Source organism: Mustela lutreola, chromosome 7 (assembly GCF_030435805.1).
Source record: "Mustela lutreola isolate mMusLut2 chromosome 7, mMusLut2.pri, whole genome shotgun sequence".
NCBI lineage: Eukaryota > Metazoa > Chordata > Mammalia > Carnivora > Mustelidae > Mustela > Mustela lutreola.
This window is the reverse complement of record NC_081296.1, coordinates 67,446,497-67,471,366: the sequence shown is the minus strand read 5'-3', so window position 1 is coordinate 67,471,366 and position 24,870 is coordinate 67,446,497. Positions and strand designations below refer to the sequence as shown.

General features: G+C 37.8%; 1 protein-coding gene across 3 annotated transcripts in view; it reads left to right on the top strand.

Annotated features, from left to right (window-relative positions):
* Positions 1–24,870, top strand: part of INO80 (INO80 complex ATPase subunit) — a 139,309-nt gene that overhangs the window by 14,522 nt on the left and 99,917 nt on the right. For all 3 annotated transcript variants that reach the window (XM_059181196.1, XM_059181195.1, XM_059181194.1), the window contains exons 2-7: positions 16,091–16,276; positions 16,510–16,679; positions 16,772–16,839; positions 18,874–19,041; positions 23,192–23,312; positions 24,405–24,619. In XM_059181196.1, coding sequence (XP_059037179.1) covers positions 16,134–16,276; positions 16,510–16,679; positions 16,772–16,839; positions 18,874–19,041; positions 23,192–23,312; positions 24,405–24,619 — 885 coding nt within the window. In that variant the 5' untranslated portion in view covers positions 16,091–16,133. The remainder of the gene's footprint in view (positions 1–16,090; positions 16,277–16,509; positions 16,680–16,771; positions 16,840–18,873; positions 19,042–23,191; positions 23,313–24,404; positions 24,620–24,870) is intronic.

Below are 24,870 nucleotides of genomic sequence, written 5' to 3'. Positions count from 1 at the left end.
GCCAGTGCAGTATACCATCTTAATTACTGTAACTTTTATCAAGTCTTGTAATCAGATAGTGTGAACTCCCAGTTTTGCTCGTCATTTTCAAACTTCTTTGAGCTATTTTGCTCTTCCATATAAATTTTAGGCTGAGTGTGTCAGTTTCTTCAAAGAACCCTTCTGGGACTGGACTTGGAATCTGTGGATAAGAGAGGATATATAGGAGAGAATTAACATCTTAATAATAATATTCCAGTCCATGAACATGAAATAATAGTAACACATATGTCTGACAAAGGAATTATATCTATAATATAAAAAGGACTTCTGTAGCTCAGTTGTAACAAGACTACAGCTTTTTCAAATGTGGTAAAAAAAAAAACACAATAAAACTTTAACAGATATTTCATAAGGGAATTTATATAAATGGCCAATAAGCATGTGAAAAGGTCATCAGTTGTCAGGGTTGTGCAAATTAAAATCACAATGAGACACCGTTGTAACACCAGGTGTTGGCAAAGTTGAGAAGCAACTAGAACTGCTTTTCATTGTTGGTGGGAATTTAAAACATAAGAACCATTTTTGGAAAATTGTTTGGTGGTTTGTTATAAGGTTAAACAGATATCTCTCTGTGGCCTTGCAGTTCCATTCCCAGGAATTTACCCAAAGTGAATTGAAAACCCAAATATCCCATCAATAGGTGAACAAATAAACTGTGGTGATATTCATTCCTATGATGGAATCTGATTCAGCAACAAAAAGTAGTGAACTCCTGATGTATGCAGTAACATGGATGAATCTCAGAAAAGAATCCAAGGGGTGTCTGGGTGGCTCAGTCATTAAGTGCCGGCTTTTGGCTCAGGTCGTGATTCCAGGGTCCTGGAATCGAGCCCTGCATCCGGCTCCCTGCTCTGTGGGAAGCCTGTTTCTCCTTCTACTCCTGCTTGTGTTCCCTCTCTTGCTGTCTCTCTCTCTCTGTCAAATAAAAAAATAAAATCTCAAAAAAAAAAAAAAATCCAGACACAAAAGCATACGTGCAATATGATTCCCTTTTTCTAAATTTCTAGAGCATGCTAGAAATTAGTTCATTTGTGGTGCTGTAAATCAGAATAGTGATTGCCTTGAGGGTTGGAGCAGTTGTCTGGGTGGAAATGGAAGCCTGAGAGAACTTTCTGGGGTAATTTACTGTTCTTATGTATCTTGATAGGGATATTAATTAGGTTTATGTATGTGTATGTCAAAACTCATCAAACTATGTATTAATATTTGTTTCAACATATAAGTTAAAAATCTTTTTTTCTTTTTAAGATTTTATTTATTTATTTGACAGAGGTCACAAGTAGGCAGAGAGGCAGGCAGAGAGAGGGGGGAAGCAGGCTCCCTGCCGAACAGAGAGCCTGATGTGGGGCTCGATCGCAGGACCCTAGGATCATGACCTGAGCCAAAGGCAGAGGAATAACCCACTGAGCCACTGAGGCGCCCCTCAATTTAAAAATCTTCATAATTTTTCTTTTTCTTTTTCTTGTTTTTTTTTTTTTTTTTGAGATTTTTATCTATTTAACAGAGAGACCGCCAGCTAGAGAAGGAACACAAACAGGGGGAGTGGGAACAGGAGAAGCCAACTTCCCACTGAGCAGGGATACCGATGCTGGGCTTGATCCCCGTGAACTGAAGGTAGATGCTTAATGACTGAGCCACCTAGGTGCCCCAGCCTTCATAACTTTTCATTTGAAAAAATTACATGCAATACATGATCCTGGGATTGAGCCCCGCATCGGGCTCTCCACTGAGTGGCAAGTCAGCTTCTCCCTCTGCCTCTCTGTTTGTGATCTCTCTTGCTTTCTCTAAAAATGAATAAATAAAATCTTAAAAAAAAATGATGAGGGTTTGGGGTTCAGATTATCTATATTCAAATCCACAATCCCTGTTAAATAAAAGTCACTTAAAATGTGTAAATAACATGGTTCCTCCTCCTCCATAAATGGGATAATAGTAACCAATTTTTTTTAATTAAAAAAATTTAAATTCTGTTAATTAGCATAACCGTCATTTTTCACTTTTTTTATTTAAATTCAGTTATTTAGCTTAATAGTAACGGTCTCTTTAAACAAAACTTTTGGATGGGTTCTGTGTTCTTAGAGGTCTTACACTATTCAAAATTTTATGAGAACCCTCTGTATGATAGTTAAATTGGTAAACTGTAGTAAATTTTTTTCACAATTTATCATTCAGTTTTTATCTGTATTATTTTGTCCTGTGCAGAAATAATACATTTTAACATGTTTATTGAGGTATAATTCTCAGCCTGTAAAATTCACTCACATAAATTATATATGGGTGGGGCGCCTGGGCTCAGTCCCTTAAGTGTCTGTCCTTGGCTCAGGTCATGATCCCAGGGTCTAGGGATATAGGCCCGCCTACCTGGCCTTGAGGCCTGCTCAGCAGGGGAGCCTGCTTCTCCCTCTCCCACTGACTGCCACCCCCCCTTACCGCCAACCCGCCACCCCCTTTTATGCTCCCTTTCTGTCTTTCAGATAAAATATAAATAAAGTATATATGGTTTTAATATATTCATTGTCTTTAGTTATAGTCACAGAGTTTCTTTCGCCAACCACCAGCGTCTAAGTTTAAAACATTTACACCAGCCCAAAAGGAACCCCTACCCATTAGCAGTTACTTCTCATCCTGTAGTGCCACAGTCTGCAACCCCTCTCCCCCAAGCAACCACTGATCTCTGGAGTTGCCTTTTTCTGGTAATTTATTTATTTTTAAAAGATTTTATTTATTTATTTGACTGAGAGAGAGATCACAAGTAGGCAGAGAGGCAGGCGGGGTAGGGGGAAGAGCACAGAGCCTGATATGGGGCTCGATCCCAGAACCCTGGGATAATGACTTGAGCCTAAGGCAGAGGTTTAATCTGCTGAGCCATCCAGGGGCCCCTTTGGTTATTTCTTATAAATGGTATCTTACAATATGAGGCCTTGGTTGAGTAGCTTATTTATGTAGCATAATGTTTTCAGGGTTCATCCATGTTGTAGCATCAGTCAGTATTTCGTTCCCATTCAGTTGCCAAGAAATATTCCATTAGGTGAATATATCATATTTTGTCCATTTGTCACTTGATGGACATTTAGGTTGTTTCCACCTTTTGGCTATTGTGAATGTTGCTGTGAAGATTTATGTATAAGTTTTATTGTGGACTTATGTTTCCATTTATGTTGGGTATATCCAGAAGTTACATATGGTGACTTTATGTTTAACCTTTTGAAGAACTACTGGACTTTTCCAAAATAGCTACACCATTTTACATTTCCACCAGCAGTATAGGAGGGTTCCAGTTTCTCCACATCCTTGTCAGCTGTTTTGATCTTTCTTCAAATTCATACTAGTAGGTGCTAAGTATTATCTTACTGTGTTTTTTATTTACATTTCCCTGTGACTAATGATGTTAAAGCTTCTTTTCATGTGCTTATTAGCTATTGGTATATCTCCTCTGGAGAAATGTTTATTTACATTCTTTGGCCATTTAAAAATAAGGTTATTTGCCCTTTTATTATTGAGTTTCAAGATTAAAAAAAAAAAATACATTTGGGATATCAGTCCCTTATCCGATACATGATTTGGAAATCTTTCCCCCAATTGTTGATTTTCAGTTTCTTGATAGCTTTGCTTATAGCACTAAAGTTAATTTTGATGAAGTCTAATATATCTATTTTACCTTTTGTTGTTTTGTTATTGGTATGATATCTGAGAAACCATTACCTTACTTGAGGTCGTGAAGACTTACCTCTGTTTTCAAATACAGGGTTTATAGTTTTAGCTCTTAAATTTATGTCTGTGATCTCTTTAGGGTTAATCTTTGTGTATAAAGAAGAGATCCAAGTTCATTTTTTTGCATGTGACTATCTAATTGTCACAGTACCAGTTACTGAAAAGGCTGTTCCTTTGCCATTGAATTATTTTGACAGGCTTGTTGGTAATCGGTTGACTCTAAAGGTAAGGGTTTATTGTTTGGACTCTTAATTCTGTTCCATTGATCTATATGTCTAGCCTTATGTCCTAGCACACATCTTAACTGCTGCAGCTATGTAGTAAGTTTTGAAAGTGGGAGTTTGAGTCCTCCAGCTTTATTCTTCATTGTTAAGATTGTTTTGGCTCTCTTATGGCCTTTGCCCTTCTATATTAATTTTTTGGATTAGCTTGTCCATTACTGCAAAAAAGCCAGCTTGAGTTATGATAGGTGTTCCATTTATTCTATATATCATTACCATCTTCAGAATATTAAATCATTTGATCCAAGAACCATAGAATGTTTTCTCATTTGTGTAGTTCTTTAATTTTTTTTCAATAATGTCTTGTTTTCAGAATATATATACAAGTCTTGCAGTTCTTTGGTTAAATTTATTCCAGAGTTCGTATCCCTTCCTCCCTCCCTTTCTTTTCCTTCCTTCCTTCCTCTTTCATATTTTATTCTTTTTGATGCTGATGTAAATGGAATTATTTTCAGATTGTTCAGGTGGTATATAGAAATATTATTGATTTTTGAATATTGGTCTTACAGTCTGCAAGACTACTGAACTTGTTTGTTAGTTACAATAATTTTTTAGTGCATTCTTTAGGATTATCTATTTATAAGAATCTATAAATAATAGTTTTACTTCTTTCCAATTTGGGTGATGTTTATTTTAATTTGTTTTGTTTTGTTTTCCTAATTGCTGTGGCTAGAACTTTAAGTACAGTTTTGAATATGAGTTATAAAAACAGACAACCTTGTCTTATTCCTGATTTTAAGGGGGGTAGCATTCTATCTTTCACCATTGGAAGGATGTTTTGAGTGTTTTGTAATCACTCTTTATCAGATTGAGGGAGTTCCCTTCTACTTCTAGTTTGTTGAGTGCTTTTATTTTGAAATGGTACTGCCTTTTCGCAGGTCGTTTTTTTCTGTATTAATTGAGATGTGCTCAAGTAGTTTTCATCCTTTGTTCTGTTAATGTGCTATAGAATATTGATTGATTTGCAGATGTCCTATAAACCTTCCATTCCTAGGATAAATTCTACTTGTTAATGGCATATAATTCTTTTTATATGTTGCTGGATTTAGTTGTTAATATTTTATTGAGGATTTTTGTTTCCGTAAGGGATATTAGCCTGTAGTTTTCTTGTGATGTCTTTGGGTGGCTTTGGAATCAGGGTAATGCCAGCCACAAAGAATGATGTGGCAATTGTTCTTTCTTCTGTGATCAGGAAGTTTGTGAAGGATTGATATTAATTCTACTTTAAATGTTTGATAAAATTCACCAGTGGAGCCATTTGGCTTGGGTTTTTTCCTTTTCCTTTTTTTTTTTGGTGGGAAGTTGGAAACATTAAATTTTATATGGTCATCAGACTACATGTTTTCTGTTCTTTGGGTCACAAATACATAGAAGGATTTTTCACCTGCTGTTTCCTCATCAAAGATGTAGATATTTATAACTAATGTAGATAGTAGGATTGACTGATTTGTTATATGACATTTAACATAGACTCATAAATATTCATTTTTTCCTGAATTCCCATGGCACTTTATCTGTCCGTCTTTTTTTTTTTTTAAGATTTCATCTACTTATTTGACAGACAGAGATCACAAGCAGGCAGAGAGGCAGGCAGAGAGAAAGGGGGAAACAGGCTCCACACTGAGCAGGGAGCCCGATGTGGGGCTTGACCCCAGGATCCCGAGACCATGACCTGAGCTGAAGGCAGAGGCTCAACCCACTGAGCCACCCAGGTGCCCCTATCTGTCCGTCTTTTTTTTTTTTTTTTTTAAAGATTTATTTGACAGACAGAAATCACAAGTAGAGAGCGAGGAGGAAGCAGGCTTCCCACTGAGCAGAGAGCCTGATGCGGGGCTCGATCCCCGGACCCTGGGATCAGGACCTGAGCTGAAGGCAGAGGCTTTAACCCACTGAGCCACCCAGGCACCCCTATCTGTCCGTCTTTTAAGTGATTTCCCAAGTGTGCTTTTTATTGTTATTTGAGTCTTACCTCCTCTATTAAACTGAATCCTCTGAAGGACATACCTGTCTTCACTGTGCTTAAGAGTTCAGCAATTGAAGGGCTGAGTGAATGAAATGTTACTTTGGTATTCATGTGAAAATTTACAGCTCACTTCTCTTTGGTCTTATTTCCATGTATTAGAATATGACGTGCATTTATTTGACCTGGTCTTGCTATTTGTGCTACAGTCCTGCAACTTATCAGTGTAACCTGTTGATTTGATTCAGTAGATCACATTCAGTCATAACAGGTTTGGGCTACAGAGTGAGTTACAGGAGAGCAGAGGTGAGAAATTCAGGTTTTTTTTTTGTTTTTTTTTTTGAGAAATTCAGTTATTTTGTTCCTTTAATGTTTATAGCCTTTTGTATAAGCCTAGAGCCCATAACCTCCTACAGGCTGTCTTTAGTCCTGCAAAGGCTTTCAAGCTATGTAGTTGGGGGGTACCTGGGTGACTCAGTCAGTTAAGCCTTGGGCTCATGTCTCAGGGTGCTGGGATCTAGCCCTGCATAGGCTCCCTGCTCAGCAGGGAGCCTGCTTTTCCCTCTACCCCGGCCAGCCCCTCCCCCTGTTTATGCTCACTCTCCCCGCCCAAATAAATAAATAAAATCTTTTTTTTTTTAAGTGCATTAAAAAAAAAAAAAAAGCTATGTAGTTTGTTTTGTAAGAGCTATATCTTCATTCGGCCTTTCCTGTATTAGTCTCGGTAAGTTTAAGAATTATTTCTTAAAGTCATATATAATTGAACTCTTTTTAGGTATTTGACTGAATCATTGATGGCCCCATCTGGTCTTCTCTGAGCTATTTTGATAGGTACTTTGCCCAAAAAATGGTCAGATAAGTCTGGATTCCTCTTGGAGAGAGACTCTAAGTACATTAGCATATTGAACACTAAAAATTCTTAGGCCTAATGTTAATGGCCTTTCATATTTTTTAATGTTAATGAATATTTGCTAATATTTTGATCTAGTATTCAGAGAGGTAAACTTTGGGAAATGCTTTTATAAATGATTGGTATGAAAACAATTTTGGGCAGTGTCTATAAAGAGAAATCAGAGATGAAAATAGAGTTAAGGGGACACCTGGGTGGCTCAGTGGATTAAGCCGCTGCCTTCGGCTCAGGTCATGATCTCAGGGTCCTGGGATCGAGTCCTGCATCGGGCTCTCTGCTTGGCGGGGAGCCTGCTTCCCTCTCTCTCTCTCTCTCTGCCTGCCTCTCCATCTACTTGTGATTTCTCGCTGTCAAATAAATAAATAAAATCTTTAAAAAAAAAAAAAAACTGAAAGAAAATAGAGTTAAGTATAGAAAGTTTAAATGTGTAGGTTTTAGGACAAATACTTGTTAATGGCCTTCATTGTAATTCTAGTACATTATGAGGTGGTCATTATACCTTCTTACCATTGCTGTTACAGGAAAAATTAAAAAAAAATTTTTTTAAACCAAGCCAAAAACTGTTAGATTAGGCTACCATTTGAACAGTGCTTTCTAGTTTATCTCCATCCAGAGATAGGGTGGTTTTCTCTCCAAGTAATTTTAATTATTTTTATTAGGCTTTTCATTTGGAGTAAAATGAAAATCCTATCCTTGGGTAAGAATTGGCAGTTGGTGCAGGTATCTTCAGATTCTTATCTAGAAGTAACACTCGGATCTCCTCTTACCTCCCAGTATTTAGCTAAAGCTTGTCTGATAGACAGTTTTTATGTAGGATTGCCCAAAAGATTTTCAGTACATGCATTCTCCTGTTCGGTAAGTATGGATAATGAATAATAGAACCCATTCTGCTTGACTTTGTGTTACCTGAGTTTTGTATCTTTTCATTTTTTCTTTCACCCCCAAATCATTTATCCAGGATAGAAGTAGAGCCCTATTTATGGTCCTGGACCATAGACTGTCTTTATGTAGGATGTAACATTAGAATTAGAGTTCTGTAGCCATGACCTTTGACATTATGCATAAAAAAGCAAATTAATATGGTCATTTGTAGGGCGTCTGGGTGGCTCAGTGGGTTAAAGCCTCTGCTTTAACAGAACTTTGGTGGACTCCACATTTAGAATAAAGAAAGTTCCATGAAGGAGGTAAAGAAGAAATAGTCCAAGAAGTTGTCAGACATGGAGAGTATCCAGAAGCAAGTGTCAGTCAACAATTTTGACTTCTGTTTGTACGTTTTGGTAAATAGTGCTTTATCAGACAAAGTGGTTCTCTCAGCCTTTTCAGACCTAACTCTCCCTTTATTATTATTATTGTTATTTTTTAAGAGTTTGTTTATTCTTTGGAGAGAGAGAGAAAGAGAGCATGCACAGGGGAGGAGCAGAGGGAAAGGGAGAAGCAGACTTTCCCCTGAGAAGAAAGCCCCAATGGGGGCCTTGATCCCAAGACCTGGAGATCACAGCCCACACTGAAGGAAGACACTTAACCATCTGAGCCACCCAGTGCCCCCAATTCTCCCTTTTTAAAAAAGATATTTTATAGTATTTTCTATCTCGAAATGAAATCTTTAGGTAATATTTTATACATAAATATGTATACACTTATATATAAATATAAATTTAAAAAACAGTATGTGCCCCAATTGTAATATATTGAGGAAAAAATAAAATAATTCAGATATAACTTACGTATTTTAAAATGTGACTGTGTGGGGCTGACCCACAGTGGATGACATAACAAAGTAGTCCTGTCTTTGCACCAGGATGTAGAATCACCTTGATGGAAGAGTTGAAGATGTAGAGTGATAAAAATCTACTTATATTTGTGACTCAAATACCATAAAGAATAAGAGGAAAAAAGAGGGAACTACAGTAGAATATAAAAGAATGGGGAGATTTGCTCCTTCTCAATCCCTTCAAGATGAGGGAGAATGAGTTCAGGTTTTTGAGGAAGAGGGAGAATTGTTTGAAATAATCTTTGTAGAGAATGAGAAGCAATTAATAAGAGGTGGGTAAAAGAGTTTTTGAGAAAGTCATGTGCTCTGTTGAAGTTGGGTAACAGCCGGTGGGTCAGATTAGCACAGCCCTTTCGTTTCCTTGTAGAGAATGAGAGAAAGACAAATGTAGGAGATGAAAGTATAGGTTATTAGAGAAACCAGTTTTTCAGCTTTTTGTCATTGTTGTTAAGATTTTAGTTTTAAGTAATCTCTACACCTAACGTGTAGAGATTTTAAATAAACTCTACACCCAACAACTCTGAGATCAAGAGTCTTGTGCTCTACTCACGGAACCAGTCAGCACCCCAGAGAAGCAGCTTTTAACAGACTGGCTGAGGCAACTGGTTTGGATAGAGAAGCCACCCATTTTAAAGGTGATTAAAAAAATAATTGAGGATGGTGGTGATGCATGGTTGGCATGACTCTGAATGTGCTTAATGCCACTGAACTGTACACTTGAAATGATTGAAATGGTAAATTTTATATATATTTTACCACAGTGAAAGGAATCTAATTGAACACTTCATTAAAATATTCCTTTATGGGGTGCCTGGGTGGCTCAGTGGGTTAGGCCTCTGCCTTCAGCTCAGGTCATGATCTCAGAGGCCTGGGATCGAGCCCTGTGTTGGGCTCTCTGCTCAGCAGGGAGCCTGCTTCCGCTCCCCCCCCCCTCTGCCTGCCTCTCTGCCTACTTGTGATCTCTGTCAAATAAATAAATAAAATCTTTAAAAAAAATCTTTAAAAAATATATATTCCTTTATTCTCCAGGTATCATCATAAGACTATTTGTGGTGCTATGTCAGAAACTTCATACTTGAAGTACCTCCTCTCTTTAGCCTTATAGAAATAAGGGAGTACATCATGCTTGCCATTTAAGCCATCAGTGGTCATATGCTACAAAGTGATTCTGGAAGAATCAGACTGCAGGATTGATGTGTACTGGGAGTCACATGGGGGCACATATTGAGCATTGTTAAAGACTGTAGAGGTGGGCGCCTGGGTGGCTCAGTGGGTTAGGCCGCTGCCTTCGGCTCAGGTCATGATCTCAGGGTCCTGGGATCGAGTCCCGCATCGGGCTCTCTGCTCAGCAGGGAGCCTGCTTCCTCCTCTCTCTGCCTGCCTCTCTGCTTACTTGTAATTTCTCTCTGTCAAATAAATAAATAAAATCTTTAAAAAAAAAAAAAAAAAAAAAAAAAAAAAGACTGTAGAGGTAACATGATCTTTCCTGGACAAATTGGTTCTGGGTTCATGTTCATATACAGCTTAGTTATTGAGGAATTATTTTTTGAAACTAGTTTTTTATTTAATCACTCAGTATTACTTTGTAGTCTTGTCTTCATACATTCTTAATTAGGATAATTTTTATTATCAGCCAAAATAAATACATGAGATTAATTATTTTATTTTTTTAAGATTTTATTTATATATTTGACTGAGATAGCATGAGAGGGAACACAGCAGGAGAAGTAGGAAAAGGAAAAGTAGGCTTCCTGCTGAGCAGGGAGCCCGATGAGTGGCTCTATCCCAGGGTCTTGGTGCAGGGCTGGATCAAGCCTTTGGGATCCTGACCTGAGCTGAAGGCAGACACCCAACTGACTGAGCCGCCCAGTTACCCAAGATCAGTTGTTTTTTAGTGAAGCATTTAGGAGGGAGCCAAGCAGCAATTTTATATGCTTTAATTTATATGTATGTATATCCAGGTGAATTATATGTACTCTCAGAATTTTGCTTTATTTTCAAAACTGTGTTTCTTTGAAATCTTTTGGAATGGGTGCACATTAGGTATTACACTGAAAACTAGAACCTGTTGAAGTCTTAAAAAAAATCTTTTACATTCTTTTCTCTTTAACTGTTACTAAAGACTGCTATTTTTAAATTCATGAAATTTACCTCATTTTTATGTATAATTCAGTGATTTCTTTTTTTAAAGATTTTATTTATTTATTTGACAGAGAGAGATCACAAGTAGACAGAGGCAGGCAGAGGGAGGGAAGCAGGCTCCCCGCTGAGCAGAGAGCCCGATGTGGGACTCGATCCCAGGACCCTGAGATCATGGCCTGAGCCGAAGGCAGCGGCTTAACCCACTGAGCGACCCAGGCACCCCCCCCCTTTTTTTTTTTAATAATTCAGTGATTTTTAAACAAACTTACAGAGTCATACAACCATCAATACAGAGTGTATTTAGAACATTTCCAGCTTTACTAAAAGAGATGTCTCATATCCTTTTACAGTTAAGTCCCCTTTATACATCCAGACAACCATTAATCTACTTCTTTCTTTCCTTTTTTTTTTTTTTAAAGATTATTTTATTTGACACAGAGAGAAAGAGAAATCACAAGTAGACAGAAGTAGGCAGAGAGGCAGGCAGAGAGAGAGGGAGAAGCAGGCTCCTTGCTGAGCAGAGAGCCTGATGTGGGGCTCCATGCCAGGAGCCTAGGATCATGACCTGAGGCTGAGGCTTAACCCACTGAGCCACCCAGGTGCCCCACTAATCTACTTCTTGACTATAGCTTTCTTTTTCTGGATATTTCATATAAATGGAATCATATAATATGTGGTCTTTTGTACCTGGCTTTTTTTTTTTTTAACTTAGCATAATGTTTTTCAGACCAACCTTGTTGTTGCATGTATCAACTGTTTATTATTTTTTATTGCTAATAATATTTTTTGTGAGTATATGTCTTGTTTATCCATTCACCAGTTGATAAATGTTTGGATTATTTTGCCTTTTTTTTTTTTTAAGATTTTATTTATTTTTTAGACAGAGAGAGATAGCAAGAGTGGGAACACAATCGGGGAGAATGGGAGAGGGAGACCCAGGCTCCCTGCTGATCAGGGAACTCGATGAGGGGCTCGATCCCAGGGTCATGGGATCAAGGCCCACATTGGGCTTCCTGCTCAGTGGGAAGCCTGCTTCTCCCTCTCTTGCTCCCCCTGCTTGTGTTCCCTCTCTCTGTGTGTCTCTTTCTGCCAAAAAAGCAACAACAAAACAGTTTAGCTACTTAATCAACTGAGCCACCCAGGTGTCCTGAAAAGGGTTTTCTTCTAGCACATAACATCATAAACAAATTAACGTGTTGCCTATTTAACCTAAAAATTATGCCAGTATCCTCTTCAATAATTCCAGGACTAAATTTTCACATCAATATTGAATTGAACTTTAGGCAGGACTGTTCCACTATTAAAGTTATTCTGTTTTAGTGTCTTTGTAAGGAAATCAGTTAAACAATGATTATTGACAGCTTATATTATATTGACAGCTTATATTAGCCATTTATTGACCTTGAACTAAGGACTGAACTAATCTGTTCAGTTTAACATAGATCTTAGTTGATGCTTTTATAAAACCCTGCACCTCAATGAGCAAAAATGGTTTCTAGACAGGTATTTCAAAAAAATGCAAATAAAATTCTAAGTGATCTTTACTCTGCAGAATTGGTGCTATAAAAATAATGGTTCGGGGCACCTGGGTGGCTCAGTGGTTTAAGCCTCTGCCTTCGGCTAAGGTCATGATCTCAGCATCCTGAGATCGAGCCCCACATCAGGCTCTCGGCTTGGTGGGGAGCCTGTATCCTCCTCTTTCTCTCTGCCTGCTTCTCTGCCTACTTGTGATCTCTCTCTTGCCAAATACATCAATAAAATCTTTAAAAAATAAAAATAAAAATATTTGGCTCTTGGAATTGTGTTCTTCACAACATCAGAGCATAAACTCGAGCAACTTAAGAGGTAGAACCTGTCTAGGGAGACAGTTTGCTGAGATTGAAAAAGCACCAGTTTAGGAACTAAGAAACCTGGCTCTGTAAAAGAGCTCAGGGAATATGAGCAAGTTACTTAATTTTTCTGGTTTAAATAAAATTTTTAAACATTTTATTTATTTATTTGAGAGGGGAATGAGAGAGACTGAGCAGGAGAGAGGGGAGGAGGGAGAAACAGACTCGTGCTGAGCAGGGAACCCTATGCCGTACTCAGTCCTGGTACTCCAGGATCATGACCTGAGCTGGAAGTAGTCACTTTACCAACTGAGCCACCCGCCACCCAGGCCCCCTGGTTTTTAGTTTCTTCATCTGTAATATGACCTAGTTGGACTAGATAATCTCTGTGAGCCCTCCCAACTCTGAATATGTGAGCATACACTGTTTGAAAATAACTCTGGGATTTCTTACAAAGCCCTTTCACATATACTTAATTTTATCCCTAAAAGATTCTCTGAAGTAGAGAAGGCAAGTCATTTTTAGAGGATAGATAGAAAAGTTGGATATAATTTTTTTATTATTATTATTTTTTAAAAGATTGTATGTATTTATTTGAGAGAGAGTGCAAGCTGGGGTGGGGAGGAGGCACAGAGAGAGAGGGAGAAGCAGACTCCTTGTTGAGCTGGGAGCCCGATGTGGGGCTTGATCCCAGGACCCTGATATCGTGATTGAACTGAAGGCAGATGCTTAACTGCCTGAGCCATCCAGGCGCTCCTATTTTTTTTTTTTAAATATTAATTGAAGTATAGTTGATATACAATGTATTATTAGTTTGAGGTATACAACATAATGATTAGACACTTCTGTGCATTACTCAGTGCTCCCCACTCAGCATAGCCACCTTCTGTTACTGTTATGTTATTGACTATATTCTCTATGTTATACTTGTCATCTCCATGACTTTTTTTATTTTATAATTAGATATTTGTATACAAGTCCTTTATCAGATATACAATCAGATATACAGTTATACAACTTGCAGATATTTTCTTCTAGTCTGTGGCTTATTTTCATCTTTTTCATGATATTGCTTAAAGTACAAAAGTTTAAAATTTTCGTGGCCTAATTTCTCAGGTGTTTTTTTTTTTTTTTTTAATGGATTATGCTTTCAATAACATATCCAAAGACTTTCTGCTTAACCAAGATCATGAAGATTTTTCCCCTATGGTTTTTTATAGAAGTTTTACAGTTTGGGGTTTTACTCTTAAGTCCCTGTGTCCATTTTGAGTTAACTTTTATCCATAGTGTGAGGTAAGGGTTTTTTCTTTAACTATAAATTAATCTTTTTGTATGTGGATATCAAGTTGTCCAACACAATTTGTTGAGCAGATTGTCTTTTCTTCCTTTGAATCGCCTTGGCACCTTTATTGAAAATTGACCATAAGTGTAAGCGTTTTTTGTTTGTTTGTTTTTAAAAGATTTATTTATTTATTTTTGAGTGAGAGCATGCAAGCACAAGCAGGGGTGGTGGTTGTGGGGCAGAGGGAGAGAGGGGGAGAGAGAATCTCAAGCAGACTGCCTTGAACACAGAGTCTGACATGGGGCTTGATCTGAGGACTTGAAATCGTGACCTGAGCTGAAATCCAGGTGTCAGGTGTTTAACTAAACTAATCTGCCAGGCATGGTTGTTTTTTTTTTTGTTGTTGTTGTCTTTTAAACCCCAGCCCTTCTTTTTTTTTTTTTCTTTCTTTTTTTGAAGTCAGTTGTATGCCCACTGTGGGACTTGAATTCAAGACTATGAGATCAAGAGTCATATACTCTTCCAACTGAGCCAGCCAGGTGCCCCTGTAAGGTTTTATTTCTGAATTCTCAAGTCTGTTCTATTGGTCTTTGTGGTTATCCTTATGGCACTATCACACTGACCTGATTACTGTGGCTTTATAATATGATTTAAAATTTAAAAATGAGGGCACCTGGATGGCTCAATTGATTAAATGTCTGCTATTAGCTCAGGTCATGATTCTGAAGTCCTTGGAAGGAGCCCCACATCAGGCTCCCTGCTCAGCGGGGAGCCTGCTTCTCCCTCTCCCTCTGCCTCTCCCCTGTTTGTGTTCTCTATCTCTCGCTCACTCTGACTCTCTTAAATCTTTTCAAAAAATAAATGAAATCAGAAAGTGTAAGTTTCTCAACTCTTTTCTTTTTTTTTAAGATTTTATTTATTTATTTGAGAGAGAGCGAGCATGAGTGGGAGTCAAAGGGAGAGAGAGAAACAGGCTCCCTGACTCCAGGCTTGATTCCAGGACCCTGAGATCATGACCTGAGCTGAAGGCAGACACTTAGCCAACTGAGCCATCCAGGCACCCTGAACTCTCTTCTTTTTTAAAATTATTTTGGCTGTTTTGATTTCTTTGCATTTTCATATAAATTTAAGAATTAGCTTGTTAATTTCTGAAAAAGGAAAGGAAGCCTCCTGGGGAGATTATGTTCACTCTGTAGATAAATGGAGGAGAACTTTTAATGTATCCTTCAGAAGAAAGATTATATTATATAGGAAACTTTTAAAAACTATGGTAAAAAGAGAAGACAGCACAAAGGTATTAATGATTTCCTTTAACACCATAAGGTAGCAAAGAAAATACTGAAGCTATATAGCTTTGTTTCTCACTCTTACTTATACTCTCTTTGCTTCAGTTTTTGAAATCATTTCTGTATTTTTACACTTTACAGAATGTTTGCAAGTGTGTAAAATACTCTGACAGTATCTCTGTTCCCTTGTAAATGGAATATCTCATTCATATATACAAATTGTAAATACAAAAAGAAAAAGAAAGCCGCTCTTTGGAAGGTGATGCTGAGAACTGAGAGCAAGTGTTCCTCTAGGAGGTGCACAGGAGAGCTCGTGGTGTAGATTTAGGTAATTGTGAGTAATTGTTCATTGTAGGATAAAAGGTAAGTGGGTGTAAATTTTAAGGTACTCTTTCAAAAAAGCATAACATGATTTTTTGTTGTGACATATGACAGTATTTCTATATTTTAAGTTTCCTCATTCTTCTAACTTCTGCCCTTGCATTTGGAAAAAGTGCTTGATAAGAACTTTTTTTTTTTTTTTTTTTTTTAAAGATTTTATTTATTTATTTGTCATAGAGAGAGAAGCGAGAGAAAGCACAGGCAGACAGAGTGGCAGGCAGAGGCAGAGGGAGAAGCAGGCTCCCCACCAAGCAAGGAGCCTGATGTGGGACTCGATCCCAGGACGCTGGGATCATGACCTGAGCCGAAGGCAGCCGCTTAACCAACTGAGCCACCCAGGCGTCCCAAGAACTTTATTACTATCTTTCTACAGACTGCTCTCTTCTTGTCTTGTGTTCTAGAAGGTCTGATTTGTCTTCACATTGATAGCAAGCAGGCCAAATAAAGGGAGAAGAAGTAGTATTCTGTCTTTCACTGCTTAATCTCATTATGCAGCTGAGAAGTCGGAGAGCCTTGTGCATGAAGACAGATTTGTTCTATGGCCTCGGAGTTGGGTGCCGGGGACGATGGCGGCTGCACTGAGCTGGCAAAGCCCCTCTATCTTCAGTACTTGGAGAGGGCCCTCCGGTTGGACCATTTCTTGCGACAAACATCAGCCATCTTCAACAGGAATATTTCTAGGTATGTGATTACATATTCCCAATATAATGTTTGACCACCTTCTGATTCCCATTATTTCTGGTTTTAGGGTTAAAGTATTTTATGATTTTTGGTATGTTTGATATTTTTTCTTCCTTCTTTCAAATAGAACACAGTCATCTTTTTTAAAGGATCAAGCTCTTCTATCTGCTAACCATAAATTACAGTATTTTGCTGGGTCAGCTGTGATTGTAGATTTATTCTTCAATTTATAGTGATGAGAGTGAAGATGGACTGGATGACAGTAATCCTTTATTGCCTCAGTCTGGGGATCCCTTAATTCAAGTTAAGGAAGAACCTCCAAATTCATTGCTTGGAGAAACTTCTGGAGCAGGCAATTCTGGAATGTTAAACGCATACTCGTTGAACGGAGTTCTACAGTCAGGTCAGTGTGGTGTGAGATCCCTGTTTGGACTATCAGTTCTCTTGGGGCAGTCTTCCTTTCATTTTTGTTGTTCTTTATGTTTCTTTACACAGAATCAAAATCTGACAAAGGGAATTTATATAACTTCTCTAAGTTGAAGAAAAGCAGAAAGTGGCTAAAGGTAAGAGATAAGGCAAATGTTTATAATTCAAATAACCTACTAAAATTACAAATAGAAGGGAAAGTTATTGACTCATTCTGACACATGAGCAGAGATTTCTCTAGACATGAGTCTTCTGTGGGTGTGATTTTTTTGAAGAGATTATAGAGGAAAATCTAGAGGCCTCAATGAAGTTCATTTTAGCAAACATTTTTTATTATAAAGCACTGTGCAGAGCAAAGAGTAAAAAGAAACGAGAACCTTGCCCTCCCTGGCTCACATTGTAATCAGGATTATTAATGTCTTTTTCATTAGTTCTTGAGTTGTTGGGATGTTGATTGAGTACATCCTACCTGCCAGATGCTATTATACACAGACAGGGTTCTTGCACTGTAGAGCTTACATTCAAATGGGGGGAGGCAGTGAGTAAGTCTGTAAACAAATAAATAAAATGGCTTCTTTAAAGAGGTAACATTTCATCTGATTTCTGAATGGTCAAAGCTATGTGAATGTTTAAGGAAAGAGCATTTCGGGGCACCTGGATGTCTCAGAGGGTTAAACCTCTGCCTTCGGCTCAGGTCATGATCTCAGGGTCTTGAGATCAGGCCCTGCCATCGGGCTCTCTGCTTGGCCGAGGGGTGCTTCTCCTTCTTTCTCTTTGCCTACTTTTGATCTCTGTCAAATAAATAAATAAAATCTTTAAAAAAAGAAAAGAAAAGAAAAGAAAAGAGCATTTCAACCAAAAGGAACATAACTATAAAATTCCTAGAAAGGAAGCAACTCAGTATGTTTGGGGGAGAAAGAAGGCTAGTATAGCCGGAGCACAATGAAAGAGGGAATGGTAGAAGATGAAGTTAGAGAGCCTGATTGTGTAGGGCCCTGTACACCATGTTAAAAAATTTATTAAAAATGAAAGTATTTTATCCTGGTAAATTTCTGTGTGTATTTATAGGCAATATAGAGTGTTTCTATATTTTCTGTGGGTGTTTATAGGCCAGGAAATGGTAGACTCTTGTTTACACTCTTTCAAGATTACTGTCATTGGCCCAGCTGAATTAAGGGTAACATTTCTTCTGTTGAAACGAATTATTTCTTTATTATTTTCTTGTGAAGGAGCTCAAAGTAATTTAAAGGCATTTTTTCATTATAATTATGAGGTCCTTTAAAAGGCTTATTGTAAAAGGCTACACTCAAAGTAATTTAAAGGTGCTCTTTCATTATAATCATGAGATCCTTTAAAAGGTTTATGGATAAAGGCTTAATTTGGTTCATATCAGTGAGGCTTTAAGCTGTTGGCAATGCAAAAATCTTTGTTTAGCCATCACATTCTTAAAAATTGAGATACCATTCACATGCCATAAAATCCTTTCAAAGTGTGTATTATAGTAAAGTTCTGTACAGCCATCACCACTAATTCCAGAACATTTTCATCCCTCCAGAAAGAAACTCTGTGGTTATTAGCAGTTACTTCCTATCGCCCCTGGCAGCCACTAATCTGTTTTCTTTCCTTACGGATTTGTCTGTTCTGGATATTTCATCTAAATGGAATTATATAATATGTGACCTTTTGTGCCTGGCTTCTTTTACTTAACATAGTTTTCAAGGTTCATTCATGTTGTGGCATATATCAGTACTCCATTCCTTTTTATGGCTAAGTAATATTTCATTATCTAGATAATAACAAAATCAGTTCATGATTTTTTGGGTTGTTTCTGTATTGTTTTAAACTCAAAGGTTGTGGGTTTTTTGTGTGTTTTTATTTTTTTGTTTTCTTAGTTTTTCCCTTGGTATTTGACAACTAAAATATCCTACATAGAGTTGTAAGTACTTAGTGAAATCCAGCTTTTTTGTTCTTTATAGCATTTCCATATGTTAGTGCTCTTGAATTCATGCCCACTAGGTTCAGTTGGTATCCTTTTCTTTTCTGCATCAGTTGGGAAACTGAAGTTACTGTCTTCCAACTGTCTTTATTCTTGTGTTGGGAAAAGATGCTTGGGTTTTAGAAGGATTTGCCCCATAGTGACAGATTCCATTCCCATTTCCTTCTGTTTGCAGAGCATTCTGCTAAGTGATGAGTCCAGTGAGGCAGATTCTCAGAGTGAAGACAATGAAGAAGAAGAAGAAGAGGAAGAACTCCACCTCAGCAGAGAAGAACTTCATAACATGTTGCGGCTGCACAAGTATAAGAAACTTCACCAGAATAAGTATAGCAAAGACAAGGAGGTAAGAGAGTTTCAGTGGAAATCTCAGACCTTCGTGCCGTGTACTTAATTTAGCCTGTTTTTAACATTCATTGAAGACACATCATTTTACCTTTAGATGGTGGTGGTGGTGATTCTATTACAAGCTTTATTGAAATATAGTTCATATACCAAAAATAGCCTTTGAAATCAAGTGTACATTTCGGTGGTTTTTAGTATAGTCATAAAGATGTGTAACTGTCACCACTACGTGATTCTGAAATGTTTTCTCCAAAACGAAAACCCGCTCCCCTTAGCTCTTGTCTTTCATTTTCTCCCATTTCCCTCAGCCCTAGGAAGCCACTTAGTGCTATAAATGTGCCTGTTCTAGACATTTCATGCAAATGGAACAACATTTGGTACTTTATGTCCATCTTCTCACTTAACATGTTTTCAAGCTTCATTCATATTGTAGTTTATATCAGTACTTCATTCCTTCTTATTGCAAAATAATATGCCATTGTGTGGGCATACTGCATTTTACTGTCCATGTATCACTTAATGAATTAATTGGATTGTTTCTGTTTTGGGGCTTTTAGAAATGATAGCTATGAAGAGTGAGTTGTTTTCATTTTTTGGCTGTTACAGATAAAGCTGCCTTGTTGATTGGTATACAAGTTTTTGGTGTGCACGTTTGTTTTCATTTTTCTTTTGTATATACCTAGAAGAGGAATCACTGGGTCATATCATAACTCTGTGCTTATCATTTTTGAGGAACTGCCACGCTGTTTTCCAAAGTGGCTGCACAATTTTAAATTCTAGGGGTTTGTTTTTTAATGCACTTGCTCTTTGGAAATGTCCCTATCTTGAAAAACTCTTCTTACTAACATTAGATTGATAATGGTTTTTAGTCACAATTACTTGAATACTGTTACCAAAGCCTTCTGATTTTCGTTGGAATTGTGGTGCTTTGAACATGATGAGCAGTAGAATTATTTGAAGACCTAAAAACTTTGTAACAATTGGTTAACATCCAAGCTAGTTCAGAAAGCTTTGAATAATATGCTAAAGGTTAGGAGTGCCTGGCTGGCTCAGTCTGTAAAGCATCTGACTCTTGATTTTTGGCTCAGGTCATGATCTCAGGGTTATGAGATTGAGCGCTGGGTCAGGCTCTGCACTGGACATGGAGCCTGTTTAAGATTCTGTCTCTTCCTCTCCCTCTGTTCCCCTCTCATACCCGTCCTCCACACCTGGAGCTCTCTCTAGGGGGAAAAACATATCTGTATATCTATATCTATATAGTTATATAGATTTGTATATGTTGTGAAGTTTATAAACCTGCAGAAATAATAAGTAGTAAGGTATCTGACTGCTTTGACAGAGTTCCTTCTTCAAGTACGGTGCTAGGCATTTGGTGCTTGAAATATTTGATCTTTTTTTTTTTTAAGCATAGTTGACATAAAATATTAGTTTCACTTATACAACATAACTGATTTAACATCTCTATACATTATATTATGCTCAAAAGTGTAGCTACCATTTGTACCATACAACACTATTATTATATCATTGACTGTATTCCTTGCGCTGGGCCTTTTATTCCCACAATTTACTCATTTCATAACTGGAAATCTGTATTTCCCACTCCCTTTCTCCCATTTTGCCCAACCCCTGTCACCCTCCTTCCCTCTTGACAACCATCAGTTTGTTCTCTCTTCAGGTCTGATTCTGCTGTTTGTTTTTTAGATATACCTGCAAATGTGTGTGTGTATGTGCATGCATACATGCCACATTTTTATCCATTCACCAAACAGTGGACACTTAGGTTGCTTCTGTGTCTTGGCTCTTGTAAATAATGCTGCAGTAAACGTGAGTGCATGTATCTCTATCTCTCTCTTTTTCTTCTTCTTTTTTTTTTTTTTTTAACATTTTATTTATTTATTTGTCAGAGCACAAGCAAGGGGAATGGGAGGCAGAGAGAGAAGCAGGCTCCCCCGCTGAGCAAGGAGTCCGCTGTGGGGCTCCATCCCAAAACCCTGGGATCATGACCTGAGCCGAAGGCAGCCGCCTAACTGACTGAGCCACCCAGGCACCCCACACGTATCTCTTTGAATTAGTTTTTTTATTTTCTTCGCTAAATACCCAGTAGTGGAGTTATTGGATATGATATTTCCACTTTTAGTTTTTTGAGGAACCGTCGTACTATTTTGAGAGTGTCTCTAATTTGCATTCCCACCAGCAGTGCACGAGGATTCCTTTTTCTCTACATCCTCACCAACACCTCTTTCTTGTGTTTTTGATACTAGCCATTCTGGCAGGTGTAAGATGATATCTCGTAGCTGATTTGCAGTTTCCTGATTAGTGGTGTTGAGCATCTTTCCATATGTCTTTTGACCATTGGTATGTCTTTTTCAGGAAAATGTCTATTTAGGTCCTTTGCCTGTTTTTTTAATCATATTGTTTGTTTTTTGGTGTTGAGTTGTATAAATTCTTCACATATTTTAGATATTAACTCCTTATTGGATATATAATTTGCAAATATCTTCTCCCATTCAGTGGATTACCTTTTTGCTTTGTTGATGGTTTCTTTCACCGTGCAAAAGCTTTTTATTTTGAAGTAGTCTGATCGTTTATTTTTGCTTTTGTTTCCTTTGCCTTATGAGACATATCTAGAAAGATGTTGCTATGGCTGATGTCAGACAAATTACTGGCTCTGTTCTTTTTTAAGGTTTTTATGGTTTTAGGTCTCAAATTTAAGTTTTTAATCCATTTTGATTTTATTTTTGTTTGTAGTGGTAGGAAGTGGTCCAGTTTCATTCCTGTGCATGTGGCTGTCCAGTTTTCCCAGCACCATTTATTGGACAGACTGTCTTTTCCCCATTTTATATCTTGCCTCATCTGATACAGATTAGTTGGCTATATAAGCATGGATTTATTTCTGAGTTCTCTATTCTGTGTTGGGGGGAAAAATTTTTTTTTTAAAGTATGCTCTATGTCCAACATGGAGCTTGAACTCATAACACTGAGATCACAGGTCACATGGTCTACCAACTGATCTAGCCAGGTGCCTCTTATTTCTGGGTTCTCTGTTCTGTTCCACTGATCACTGTGTCCCTTTCTGTGCGTGCACTCTACTGATTTGATCACTACAGCTTTGTGGTGTATCTCGAAATCTGGAATTGTGATACTTCCAGCTTTCTTTTTCTTTCTCAAGATTGCTTTGGGTACTTGGGGTCTTTTGTGGTTGTATACAAATCTTAGTACTATTTCTTTTAGTTCTTTGAAAAAACGCATTGGTATTTTGGTAGGGATTGCAATACCTGGTCTTTTTAAAATAGAAGTAAAACATATATGGGAAAGTTCATAGATTTTAACTACTATAGTTCAAAGAATGCTCATTTAATTTTGACCATTGACAGGGTACCTTGTGATAGTTCTCCATGTCCCTCTTCTGTCCTAGTTTCAGTTCTTAGACTGGCTGGAATCTAGGAAAGAGATTGAGGAATGGATTGTTTACACTTATATTCATATTTATCCATTGGTAATAAGTGAGACAAAATTAATGTGCGTCTTGGAGGTCAACTTAAAAGCAGTGTTTGAAAAAAATCTCTCCCTGGACAGAAAAAACCAATCGATTATTCATGTGTTAGAATTCTGGTAGTGTAGGCATTATCCATAATATTGTCAGCCTCTATTAGTGGGATATATAAAGACTGAAAAGGCTTGAAAGATAGGAGAATTGCAGTAGCTAGTGACTCTTTGATCTAGATAGACCAAAAGCCAGAATAACAGATATCAAAACCTTACTAAATCAGACGACTTATTGGTAATAGAAATATGGTTTATTTCTTGTTGATGAATTCCATGCGGAGCCCCTTCTGCAGAATTGCATCTCTCAAATATGTGTCACTTCCAAGCAAATATTCTGGTGGAAATTCAGAAGCATGAAGTGTTTTCCTTTCTTAAGTTATTTTCAGTAACTTGCCATGTATGTACCTGATGAACCCATTTTGTTTTGAAGTAAGGAAATAGTTCACTTTGAGGTACTAAATCGTTATGGGTCTTTTTGTGAGAAGAACACCATATTTAGGAGCTCTGGTTTTTCTCCGGCTAAAGTTTTTGTAGTGAATATGATGTGAAGGCTGGCTTAGAACTCAGACCCGCCCCTATAAGCCTCCCTGTCTTTGCTTCAGTTACAGCAATACCAATACTACAGTGCAGGCCTGCTGTCCACATACGACCCTTTCTATGAGCAACAACGGCACCTACTTGGGCCCAAAAAAAAGAAATTCAAGGAGGAAAAGAAACTTAAAGGTGAGCATACTGCCCTGCCTTCCATGTTTACTCATTCTTAGTATTAGGGTTGTGTGTAGCCTGGTAGTACCTTTGGACTTTGAATGTGATCCATGTAGTAGAAACTTGCTTTATCTGGGAAACCCTAGTCTTCCCCTAAGTAATACCCATTGTTAACCTTATTTCATATTTGGTTTATGATCTTTTCTGGAATTAAAAAGACATAAGGACTGTGGATTCCTAGCCAGAGTTTTAAGCCAATTACTTTATCCCTTTTTTCTTCTACATACTCTTCCAAATGTTGAAACTGTTCTGGGAGAGGAAGAAGTTGGTTACACACAGGGAAGTATGAAGAGCAACCTGAAGTGTTAGGAATAACTCATTATTGTTGCTGTATGTGGAACTTTTAAATAGATCACCTCTTGATAATCTTGTGCAGTGTTTGTTTGCATGTTTGCCAGGAAGTGTGTTTTCCTCCCTTACTGAGCTCTAAGCATCTGGAAATCAGGAAGGAAGTAGGAAGGGAAAGTTTTAAACTATCTGTACAAGGCAGATTTTTGCCCCTGAAGGTATGAACTCTACTCAGAAATTCTTTTCAGTGTTCTTCCCTTTCTCCCACATCTGCTAGTTTATCTCTATTTTCTTATCCTCCACACTCTCACCCCCAAATTAGTTTTTTATTCCATGTATGATTTTCTCTTCACAGGTTGTAATGTCCTATCAGCGCATTGTTTTCTTTCTTTGTTATTTCTCTTTAATCACCTTACATTGCCGCCAAGTAGAAATGTTTCCTTCCTCTTGGCCATTACTTGAGCTCATGGTACTTTGAAATCTCCTTTCCTGTTGTTGGGTTCAACAGAAATTCAGTTTTTAGATTTTATTCTGTGTTTTTCTTTCATGTCAACATAGGGAGTATCCAGTGTTCTTTCCCAAGGTAGTGAGATCTTCCTCTTGGAATATTCATGGGCCTGAATTGATAAAGAGATAAACATTGCCAGCCTCAAGTGGAATGAGGAAAGAACCTTGAACTGTCTTAAAGTGATGAGGTTATTTGTGGCTCTCTTGTGTGGAAGGGAAGAAATGCAGGGTTCTCAGTGTCTGTTTCCTTTGCAGCCAAGTTGAAAAAAGTAAAGAAAAAAAGGCGAAGGGATGAAGAACTTTCCTCTGAAGAATCTCCTCGTTGCCACCACCACCAGACCAAAGTCTTTGCCAAGTTCTCTCATGATGCACCACCTCCTGGCACCAAGAAGAAGCACTTATCCATTGAGCAGCTTAATGCTCGTCGCAGGAAAGTATGGCTCAGCATTGTGAAGAAGGAACTACCAAAGGTACGTGGGTGCCTCCAGCATAGGAGATGGAAGAATATTTTGTCTCCCTGCCCTCTAAAGAGGAGCTGTGAGAGCTAGATACCTTCACAGTGTTCAGAAAAGAAACTGATCTCTTGAATTAAGATCATGTTGAAGAGTACCCTTGGCAATCAACCATTTTTCTAGATTTTGATCAGAATTCACAAAACAGTTGTTGTATGATGTTCATTATCCAAAAAATGGAGGGAAACCTCTTTGAGAAAGGAAATCAG